Below are 11,234 nucleotides of genomic sequence, written 5' to 3' on the forward strand. Positions count from 1 at the left end.
CTCTTGTCAGTCAGCTTTGGACGGAACAATCTTGAGTAATTTTGTATCGTCTGCAAATGTTGCCACCTCCCTGTTTGCCCCTTTTCCCAGCTCAGGGAACAGCGCCTGTCCCAGTACAGACCCCTGGGGACTGAACCACACTAGGAAACTCCAAAGGGCTCTGCCGCCCACCCCCCGGTGCCCCTAAGCCGGCGATAAGCCCCCAGGCAGCGGCAGCCGGGGCCTAGGGTGACCAGACAGCAAGTGTGAGAACTCGGACAGGGGCTGGGGGGTAACAGGAGCCGATACAAGAAAAAAGACCCAAAAACCGGGACAGTCCCTATAAAATCGGGACATCCTACCCAGGCCACCCCCACGTCCACCCCCTGCAAGCGTGGGCTCTTCCTATTGGTCTAGGTGGTCCGAGGCTGTAGCCCTCTGGTGCGCTGATTGGCCGCCTGTTACAGACACGTGGCCCTCTCTTCTCCCGCCACAACAACAACATTGCCCCTTTCAGAAGAGGGGCAGGACTCGTGCCCTCCCATTGGCTCCGGGCCTCCTCACTCTCTGCTCTGTCCCACCCCCACAGAGCTGCGCTTCCCAGTGATTGGTTTGTCGCCGCTACCCGCTCTATTCCCCTAGAGTCAGCGCGAGTTTCTTCCGGGTTGGGGAGGCGGGTGGCAGGCGGTGGTTGGCTGGTCAGCGCTGTCTGTCACTTCCCCCTGGCGCAGCGATTGGCGAGCGGAGGCTTGGGGGTGGGGCTGAGCGTGCCTCTGTCGATACGGCCGTAGGGCTGCGTTAAAGGGGCCGTAGCGCCGTTTTCTGCCGCCGCTGCCCCGGACCCGGCTCCCCCGGGCGGCGCCATGGCCTATCAGGGCTTCACGCAGGAGTACCTGGGGATCCCGGCCGTGACGCGGGCCTACACCACCGCCTGCGTCCTCACCACCGCCGCCGTGGTAAGGGGGGCCGGGGCGGGGCGCGCAGTGGCCGCTCCCAGGTCCCCTGGGCACCAGGACGGGCTGCGGGTCCCAGGCGGGCCGGGGGGGAGGCGGGGTCTCCGCTGGACGGCATCTGCGGGAGCTCGCTGCGGCCCTGCCCAGCTGTCTCCCTCTCCCCCCGGGGGGCATACAGCCGCCCGCCCCTGCCCACGTGCGCGCTGCAGTGTGGACACGGGCTCCGGGCTCTGACATGTTTCAGGCCGGCGCCCTGAGGACAGGGGTTTGCTGTGCGGGTGCCCTGGGACTGGAGCCCCTGGGCGGTCTATTGGGGTGATCGCTCGCGCCGCTAGTTCGGGGTCTGGCCAGGCGCGCTGAGGACGAAGCCCAACGCGAGGGTTTAATCGCTCCGTGGCTGTTCACACTCCCCAGCCTGCCCCGGTTAACGAGCCCGGCCCGACCCTGCAGCAGGCCTGGCCCCTTGGATTCTCCTTTCCAGTGACCGGTCCTGTGTTTTCTCTGCCGTGCGCACCGGGTGCTGTGGGAAGGACTGGGGCTGATTTGGGCTGAGGCTGGTCCCTCTTCATTGTGCTCCTCTCCTCAGTGCTAGGAAGGGAGTCAGACTGTGTGCCCCGGAGCTGGACATTTGGTTTGTGGGTTTGCCTGCTCCTTGTTTCCTTTCCGTGGCAGGGATCCTTCAAAAAATTAAAGAGCAACAAGAATTTCAGCTTTTTTTCTAGAGCTTATTCCCTAGTGTGAGGCTAAATTCTGCTAATAGTGGGATTGGTGGGCTTGCATTCTGGCTCTCAGCACTTGCATAATTTTCTCTAAAGCACACACTCTCTTTCTTTCCCACCATCAGCTGGCAGTGAAATAAGTTTGACCCTCAGACAGGGTGCAATATCTGTAATGCTCTCTGAGGCCAGACTCTGCTAGGAGTAGATGCTTCAGTAGTCATGTGTGCAGCTCACCATGTCTTCCCTGAACCATCCTTGCAAATGACCACCTCTTACCTTGCTGGGTAGGGGTTGGAATGAGCCATGTTGTCAGAGGTGGCATTTAATGTCCTCCATGGGATGGCAGGTAGGATGTGTTTGTGAGGGCTGATGTTTTTGCCCCCTTACACACTACAAGTTAGACAAACACCTGTCAGGGCTGGTCTAGATAATACTTAGTCCTGCCATGAGTGCAGGGAACTGGACTAGATGACCTCACAAGGTCCCTTCCAGTTCTACGATTCTATACACGGACATATAGTGTTCACCTGAAATCAGAAACCAGATGCTACCTGCTTGAATAAAGAGCATCAGATGATAACAAGGGGCTCAGAAAGCAACAGATACAAGTCTAGCAGCATGCACAGCAAAAAGCAAAAGAGAATGACTGCTCCATTTATGCAGCAAATGGCTCATTCCCCACTGAAAACACTTCCCACGTTTCCACTCCCCCAGTGACAGGGTTCTTTCTGTCTCCAGCAAACTCCGCCTTTGCTCCAAATTGCTTGCACACAGATCCTCCCATTGAAACAGATTCTGACCATTCCACCTGCATTTGTCTGCTGATTCTTTCCCTTGTTCCTCTGCTGCTTTGTGTCTGTCCTGGCCCCATTCCTCTTTCCCTCCAGCTTCCTGCTTCCAACCTTGCCTGATGTTATATGCCCACTTCCTTCCCTTCCACCCTCCCAAAAATAAAAAACTACCTTGGTTTGTCAACCATCGTTATTACATAACAACCCTGAGTAGCTGTGTGACCTAACTGTTGTGTCCTTTGTCCTCCTCGTCCCTCACTGCATCACTTGATGCTCTCACGCATGGCATCGTGTGTAAAATTAAGTGGCAGGTTTCTTGGTGCAAAGTCTGGCATACTCTGGGTGCTGTATAAACAATACTAAGTGCAGCATGACCTGCTTCTCCTGTCTCACTCCAGGGTTAAATGGTCGCTCTCTTGGTTTCTTGCAGCAATTAGAATTCATCACCCCTTTCCAGCTGTATTTCAACCCAGATCTGATTTTCAGAAAGTTCCAGGTGAGATTCTTTTCTTATAAGGGGTTAATTTTCCACTGAGTCCTTCACTCTCTTCCTAGCCTGATAATCCAGAGATTCCATGAGCTGGAGGTGGAGCCAGCAGGCCAGCCCAACTTCCCTATTTTCCTTATCACAAGGAGCCCTACTAGGCCTGGAGGAGCTTCTTTATTCCAGATACTCTCTTGTGCTCCGTCTGTTGGTCAAAGTGGCCGCTGGGCCTTGTGGGACTTTTTCCCACTAGCAGAAGCTGTGGAGGCGGGGCTATAGTCAGACAGGAGTGTTTTCCCCACCCTTCTCTGCCCCACGCCACAGTGGGTTCTTTAGGTCCCTTTCCTGTTTTACTCAGATCCTACTAAGACTGTCACTCCAGTCCCCTTTCAAGAAGAATGGTGGGTGAAATTTATGACCATCTAGTCTCTTGGGGCTGGATGGGGGAAGCTCTCCCTTAGAAAGGAGTCTTGCCTTGGGTGATGGGATCATAAGTTGTCTCTTCCCTTGGGGAAGGTGTGGCAATATCACTCACCAAGGAGGAAAGACTGTCTGGTTCTGAGAGGGTAGATGGAATTTACAGGAGGTGGGTCATACCAGCATCTGGTTTCGTGGGGGTGATTACCTAGCAGGGAAAATGGCTGTTTGGAGGCACCCAGGTGCGGGGGGGCCTTCCAAATTGGGGAAGAGATATGGCTGTCCATCTCGTTCTTCTCCTGTCTCTTCTCTTGCAGATCTGGAGGCTGATCACCAACTTCCTCTTTTTTGGGCCCTTGGGATTCAGTTTCTTTTTCAACATGATATTTTTGTATCCTTTGGTCTCAGCAGCACTTTCTGCTCCCTTTTAGTTTTAAATATGACTCTCCACTTGCCCACTTTCCTGATCTAGTTGGCTTGTCTCATCAGCAGGGCTGGGCTGTAGAGTTCCCCTTCCTGAAGTCTCCACCAGTCTGAACTGAAAAGTCAGTTCCCAGACAGGGTCGCTCCAGAGCCTGTTGGTGTCTTGGGATGGGAGATGGCCAAGCTCACTGCTGAAGAGATCCAGCTAGCCCATCACTCATTCACTCTGCCATCCAAAGTACCTGTCTGGCTGGGGCAGCCCCCCTTGAGGAATGCCTAGTGTGGTATCAGTGAGACAGGCAATGTTAGCTGCCACCAGAGACTACAGAGCTATACCAGCTCCTGTAATTGTGCTGTCCATTGCCAGTGCAGGGTGGTTTCTGCAGCCATGCTGGACAGCGGTGACTGCTCTTTCCCTGAGTCTGGTAACACAAGACGAATCTCACTGCTCTGGCTCGGGGACTTGGGCAGCTGGCTGGCAGCTTCCTCTAATGAAACCTCTTGTGGGAGCTTTTCGGCAAACCCCTGTGGCTCAGCCAGTGATGCAGGGCAGCCAGCTGTTAAGTTTCCTATACTGCAAACCCTCTTGTTTCCTGCTCTCAGGTACAGATATTGCCGAATGCTAGAGGAAGGTTCCTTTCGGGGAAGGACTGCAGACTTTGTCTTCATGTTTCTCTTCGGGGGATTTCTCATGACAGTATCCTTTGTTTGAGTTGGCCATGGCCCTCTGGGCTGCTGTCCTATGATACTCTGTGAATATGCTAGTCCACTAACTCCTTGTACCAAGGACCTTCTTAAGCTCTTCTGTATGCCTCTCTATGTTCTGGTTGGCTTTACCATAAAGTAGAACAGATGGCTGCCTAGAGTGGCAAAACTTGGACTGCAGGATGTGAGGCGCATGTTTCCTAAGGCAGACAAACCCTGGCGCCACCTGGCTGACAGATGCAATCTCTGCTCCTGGGATGGCTCTTCTCACGTACACCAGCCTCTGTCTGTGCAGGCTCTCAAATAGTGGGCTGGCAACTCCCCAGGCTAATTCCTTTTGTTGTACACTGTGTTCATACTCACCAGGCCCTGAAAGGACTCGTCTAAGATTTATGCTCTAGCTACAAAAAGTTGACTTTTGTGTCTTCCACTGACCACAGGAGCTCTGATGTATCTGGAGGAGTCGCATATAATTGGGCGGGGAGGGGGGTGAGGGAGCGGGATGTTGTATAATCATGGATTCAGGAAGCTGTCCGATCAGTAGGCTTAGCCAGAAATGGAGCCATATAGCTCTTCCCAGATTAAGTGAAAACCTTAAGTAACCCTACTGAGCTCTGAGGTTCCTAGTCCCATATCTCTCACACCGGAATGTGGTTAATTTAGAGAAGACAGCAGCCAGTAAAACATTTAGCTCCAAGCTCCCAGAGTGTGTGGGACTGGCCAAGGAGCTGCACGTATGTAGCTGAAGACAGGTTGGCCCTGAATCTTTAGCAGATTGTGTACCATAGGCTCTGCGCTGTGGTGTTATAGCTCATGGGCATGACCAGGGCTACTTCTGATTTTTGTACCTAGTGTGAACATTGTTTTACGCTTTGGAACCATTTTAAAGTAAGAGAAACATGTCTGGGAAGGACGACAGACTCCCTCTGCAGACAAGCCGCTGCCATCTGTTGCAAGGTGCACTCAGAGAAGGGTGTTAAACGCGTGTCCAGATGGAAACGAGCAGTATCAGAAGATGTGCTTTCCCTAAAGCTGTGTGTATTTTCATATGCAAATACTGAGCAGACTCCGACATCCTGGTGCATGTCTGTAAGTGCTTAGCTAGGCAAATGCTAACGCATCTGTGGTGTCCACGCTCTTGACCTGCCAAGACTGTGTCAGAGCCCCTGAGCACAGCAGAGAAAATGATTGTGAAGCAGTCTCACCTCTGCAAACCCGCAGCTAGGCCTTAGGACCATTGGCATGTTAGAAACAACCCACTTATCTCCCTTCCAGGGAAAGCTCTAATTGAGAAGAGGTTACGGTTTATCTTTGACAGAACTCTCTTGCAGAGGACAAGTGTGATCAGCTTGGATGCTGATAAATGTCAGGTCCACCTCTTGTGCTCAAAACATGAAACTTAACTTTAAGAAGTTGGTTGGCGTCTAACCGTTGTAATGAGATACAGAATCTCTCTCTCTAGGGCAGCCATTCAGACCTAGCCCAGGGTAGTAGTTATAATCCTCTGGTGGTGGTTCAGAGCCCTGTTGAAGATGAGTTTCCTCTCAGTCCAGGTCCCACCGCACCAGTGTCCCTGTAATGAAAACCACCGTGTCGCACTAACTGGCATCCTCAGCAAAGCGCAAGGAAGGGTTTGGCATGGATACTGATCTCCTATCCCTCACAGCCTTGGAAGGCAGCTTGGTCTTGTGGGTAGGGCATGGTACACGGGGTGGGTGGAGATGGCTTCTATTTCAGGATCTAGCACTGACTCACTGGGACTCTAGGCAAGCTGACCTCTCTCTGCTAGCTTCCCCATTTGGGGAAAGCAGGATAATTCTACTTACCCACCTTGGAAAGTGCTTGGAGCTCTTTTGCTGAAGTATTGAATCACGGTGATATTAGAACCACGCCCTTCAGAGCAATGGGGAGGGGCTAATGAACCGCCCTGCTGCTGCCTCTAAGGATTTCATAGAGGGCTTGGGGCTCCCTGCTGTCAGTCAAGCTGCTTCCACTAACACTACGTTCATGATCTGCAGATTTACAGGAGAGAATTTACAAAACAGGGTTCTCCTGTGAGCTGAGCAGGTTGGACACTTACCGTAGCAGCAATAAACATCCGTTTGGACATTGCTCCTGAAGAGCCAGGTGGTTTTCCAAGGGAATAACAGCGGTTTGTGCTATGCCTGCCCTGGGGTGGAAAGCGCTCTTCCTCAGCAGAATGGCATGCTGACTAATTCCTGGTGCAGGCACTGTTACGGAGGGGTGAGTATGGGGGGCTGTCCCCATGCACGGGAAAGGGATGAACTTCTGCAGGATATAGCTGGTGACTTGTCAACTCATTTTGGTGTCCATGTTAGCTGCATCCAGACAGGCCCTGCTCACAGATTCATACGAGGCCTAGGTCCAAAGGGACCTCTCATGTCCAACTTCTCATCTTGCACAGAGGTTTTCGGCTATACTAACACCCCTGGAAGCTTAACGCCTAGTGATGAAGCCTTAATTATTGTACCAGGCTGTTTCATGTCTCTTCCCGGCTATGGAACACTTCTCTGAGTTCGTTAAAGAAAAACGATGTCCAGTGTAGGGGATATTGTCCTCTGCTGCAGGGGAGGTCAGTGTCCTGGGAAAGGGAAGGGGCATGTGCACTGCAGATGTGAGGGTGCGCAGCCCCTGCGTGCCACGAGCACAGAGTAGCTGAGGTGTAAATGACACTGATCCAATGCATGGTTTGCTACTGGGGGAAGAGGAGGTAGGCCTGGGCAGAGGGATTGGTGTGTACGATCACTTATGTAGTTGACTCCAGTACACGGAAATCCTAGGCAGCTGCCCAAGTATCTATCTAATCTGTCAGAACTTCAGGTATTTGTCAGGGGCTTATGAGATTGTCACACCTTCTGTCCTGCTGCTCTGGTCTGTAGCCTAAGCAGAACGTGCTGTTCTCCTTGACTCTGTAGCTCTCAGCTCTTCGGCCTCTTTGCCAGCCTCTTCTTCCTGGGCCAGGCTTTCACCATCATGCTGGTGTACGTGTGGAGCCGCAGGAACCCTTACATCCGCATGAACTTCTTTGGGCTTCTTAACTTCCAGGCCCCCTTCCTGCCCTGGGTTCTGATGGGATTCTCTCTGCTGCTGGGCAATTCCATCATCATTGATTTGTTGGGTAAGAGGACACTGGGTGCCCGGAGGAAGGGCGGCTTCTGTGTGCGTACAGCTCTCCCAGCTGTGACCCCAGTGGTTTACATCCCGTGGCCTGGGTTCACCCGTGGTAGTGGCATGCCCTTTCTCAGAGGAGTACAGCTGGCCTAGTCTGATTGCCAGACACACAAGTTCAGTCTTGCTGTTTAACTAAGTGCACTTTGTATAGCACCTGTGTAGTGTGCCCATGAGGCACCAACAACTAGCCTGGATGGTGCCATCTATGAATGCCCCAGCTGGCTCTTCAGTAATGGGGGTGGGGAGAAAACGAGCTCTAAGCTGACACTCATGCCCCATTCCTTCTGCCCTCCCAGTTCATACCCCAGAGTTCTCTGCAGCCATGGCCCTTGCTAAAGGTGACCCTCTTCCCCCCCCCCCCCCCCCCCTGAAACACACACTGGTGACTCATGCAGGGCTCTCCCAACTGGGTATGCAGAGGCAATGCAGCTGTCTCCTGGGACAGCTGCTTACCGGTAGCTTTTCTCCTGTCTCAGAACTCCAGTGAGCAGCTAGCTAGCTGTCCCCCACTCCGCCCCCTGGGAAGAGGCATGTCTGAGGGTAACACATCTGCCTTCACCTTCTCTACAGGAATTGCAGTGGGTCACATTTATTACTTCCTTGAAGATGTTTTTCCCAACCAGCCCGGAGGGAAGAAGTTGCTGCTCACTCCAGGCTTCCTGTAAGTGAAATTCTAGTCGTCTTTCCTGGGTCCGGTGTATCATCACCACGTCCAAGGGTTTTCTTCATAACAAAATAGCTAACCTGCCTCGGTGGTGGGAAACACCCTCAGCCCCACTCGGGCTAGTTCATAGCCAGCCTGTGCAAACGCTGACAGCTGTCCACATTCAACCCTCTCTATTGTGGAAAGCACCACATGCCTCAAACTACTGTGCTAACTGCTATCTGTACATGCTCTGACTCAGACCCCCTTGTTACTGGGAGTCAGGTTTCCTATGGAAGGAAGTGGCCCTTGTTGGACACTTGAGCAATAAGGTATCATGGCATGAAGGCAGCTGCAGGCTTGAGAACTTAAGTACAGTGCACAGGTAACTGGATCAAGTCAGGGGGGAGGGCAGCCAGCCAGCAATGCATTTGCTGTTTCGCTGACTCCGCTGAGAACTAGGCACTATGGAAGCCCCCCTGGTGCAGTACATGTGGCTGTCCCTGAGAGTGGGTTGGGTTCCTAGGAGGGATGAGGGTGGCTTTCATCCCTCTCACACCTTATTCTTACTGTTCACTTTTGGGGGTGGGCCTGTTCCCTGCCAGGAAGCTGGTATTTGACACTCCTGAAGAGGATCCCAACTACAACCCCCTTCCTGAGGATCAGTCAGCGAACCAGCCAGCTGCTGACCAAGACCAGAACCAGCAGCAGCAACCGCCACCTCAATAGTGGGGGAGAACCTGCTCTCCCCCACATGACTGAACTCTTCTCCTGCCTGCTGGACTGATACTGTGCCATGGACAGATGCTGTCTGAAGAACAGCTCCGGTCACTAGATTAGTCTGTATTAACATCTCACTGTTCCCTGGGGATAACCTATTTCCCAAGTTGTTCTCTGGAGTGTCATTTACAAACTGAATGGAGTGATGTAGATGTGGGTGTACAGAAGTGGTGTAGGGACAAGGTGGAGGCTGGCCCCTGGCTACAGTAAATCCCACAGCACCCTGGGCCTCAAACATTCTTCCTAATCTAGTTCTGCTACAGCTATGCTGTGTGCCAAGTCACTTGTCTCCTCGGTACACCCTCCTTCCCACAAGGCTCCAGTTGTTGCTTGTGCCATGGAGGTGCTTGATGCTCTAGGTCTCACTCAGCTGAAGTAATGTGTACACCCCCCCCAGGACTGGAGAATGGCTCATTGCCTGGGTTCTGCTCCTTCCCCTTCCATTCTCCCAGCTTCTTTACATTAAAATGTATATTTTTCAAAGGTGTAGCTGTGCCTGGTAGGGCAAGAGGCACCCAGGGCTGTTCTGCAGAACAGTTATTACTTAGGCCCTGGCCCTCAGCCAGGGCTTCATTCCTAGGTGCAAGTTATTTCAAATTCTGCTCAAACCAAGGGACGACCTAGACTAGTGCACTTGCCCAATGAGGGAAGAGCCCCACTGCCAGGACAGACAGGAGCTTGAGGGCTGCATGGAAAGGAAACAAGCAGTGCAGCTGCCAGCCAGGCTGAGGGAGATGCAGGATATTTAAAGACCGCAGCAAGGCCCTCTTAACGTGACGGTCACAGTTTTGTTCCAGGACCTGCCTAAAGGCTCAGAGCTGAAAGTCTTCCAGTCTCCTCCAGTCGTGGTACAGTGACGCATGTTAAATTACTAAATCATGACAAGGTTTGCCCCTGTACAGCCAAGCAATAAGTTTTAGGCCTTATCTACAGCCACCAAGTTGCATTGCTTTAAAAGCCCACTGTGTTACACCACTGCCAATGCCTGTGAATTACATATGAAAGCTAAACAGGTTTCACCTACTAAAGTTCCCCACTGAGTTGAACCAGTTAACAGGGCTGAATAGTGTGTGTCTGGATCAGGCCTAAGTGTTTCTTTCAAAGCACAAAGTTTGAATTATGCAGCCATCTTTGGGGGGCTGGCCTGTGTCACAGTGCTTTGCAAGACTCTAACCAACCAGAGCCACTGGAATCAAACGGTAACTAGTAGGGAGTTAGTTGAAGCAAAATGGTGCAGGAGCCTTAAGGCAAAGGAAACTCAGCCCCCAGCCCATCACTTAATTCTCTGCTGTTTATGTCAAGTGCTGCTACCAGAGGAGAGGTTGAAGCCTCCTTACCACAAAGTAGGCCTGAAAAATCCATTGTAATCAAGCTCCATTTAAGGGGAGGGGAGGTGGGGGGGCCACAAGGAGAGTTACTCATGGAGTCACTGAAATTCTAAGCTTAGTGGTGTATAAATGCAGCTTTTGGCTGTAGGACTCCTCCCCCCCCCATGTTAGAATAACCTGTTGACGAAAGGTAAGCAGCAAAGACTAGCAGGGGGACAGACAGTTGGTCAGTGTAAGGGTTAAAGCTGTAGTGATAAAGCTGATGAGTTTGCAAGTTCATGGCTTCTGCAAACTCCCTGCCAGATGAATTTTTATTCTTCCCTCCCCCCAGCCACAGAAACCTATTGGCTTTCAAACAGCTATGACCTGGGGCTGCCATGGTGCAAGATGAAGCATAATCATGCTAAAAGGAGATTTCTGACAATGCTAGAAGCGTGGGTGGACTATGCTGGAATAGGTTTTACAGCTTCCTTTAGCACAAGGACCATGACACCAGTGTCAGGTTGTCAATGTAATCTGCGCTGCTTGCAACATTTTCTCTTGGTTTTCCTGGAGAAGGAGGAGGAGGAGTGCAAGCTCCAGCAAAGCGCCAACAAGCCGGCAACTTGGCTTTGATTCTATTTAAAAAAAAAATAAAATAAAAAGCTGACAATTTGTATCTTGTTTAAAACAGCCGAATTAAACTCCTCCTGGGAAAGAGCAGGTCTCTGCATTCTCACCAGCTTTCTAGAATCCTGGCCCCAAAGCGTTAACAGCATGTGCGAATACAGCTTTATTCCCACTGAGCTTAGTTCCTTCATTCATTAGCTGCAAGGGAGGA

The 11,234-nt window shown here is 51.9% G+C and overlaps 1 protein-coding gene across 1 annotated transcript; it reads left to right on the forward strand.

The window, feature by feature from the left end:
- Positions 1–630: 630 nt before the first annotated feature.
- On the forward strand, positions 631–11,066 carry LOC101932943 (derlin-2). The gene is made up of 7 exons (XM_005288561.4): positions 631–935; positions 2,873–2,938; positions 3,661–3,734; positions 4,370–4,463; positions 7,415–7,610; positions 8,234–8,324; positions 8,912–11,066. The coding sequence occupies exons 1-7, from the start codon at positions 843–845 to the stop codon at positions 9,033–9,035; spliced, it is 738 nt and encodes a 245-aa protein (XP_005288618.1). The 5' UTR covers positions 631–842; the 3' UTR covers positions 9,036–11,066.
- The last annotated feature ends 168 nt before the right edge of the window (positions 11,067–11,234 follow it).

Source organism: Chrysemys picta, chromosome 15 (genome assembly GCF_011386835.1).
Source record: "Chrysemys picta bellii isolate R12L10 chromosome 15, ASM1138683v2, whole genome shotgun sequence".
NCBI lineage: Eukaryota > Metazoa > Chordata > Testudines > Emydidae > Chrysemys > Chrysemys picta.

Bases quoted from the DNA above. Each gene is read 5' to 3' on its own strand.
- LOC101932943 (XM_005288561.4), top strand. From the start codon at position 843: ATGGCCTATCAGGGCTTCACGCAGGAGTACCTGGGGATCCCGGCCGTG. The intron at 936-2,872 runs GTAAGGGGGGCC...GGTTTCTTGCAG, and splicing joins TCCTCACCACCGCCGCCGTG to CAATTAGAATTCATCACCCC. The intron at 7,611-8,233 runs GTAAGAGGACAC...CCTTCTCTACAG, and splicing joins CATCATCATTGATTTGTTGG to GAATTGCAGTGGGTCACATT.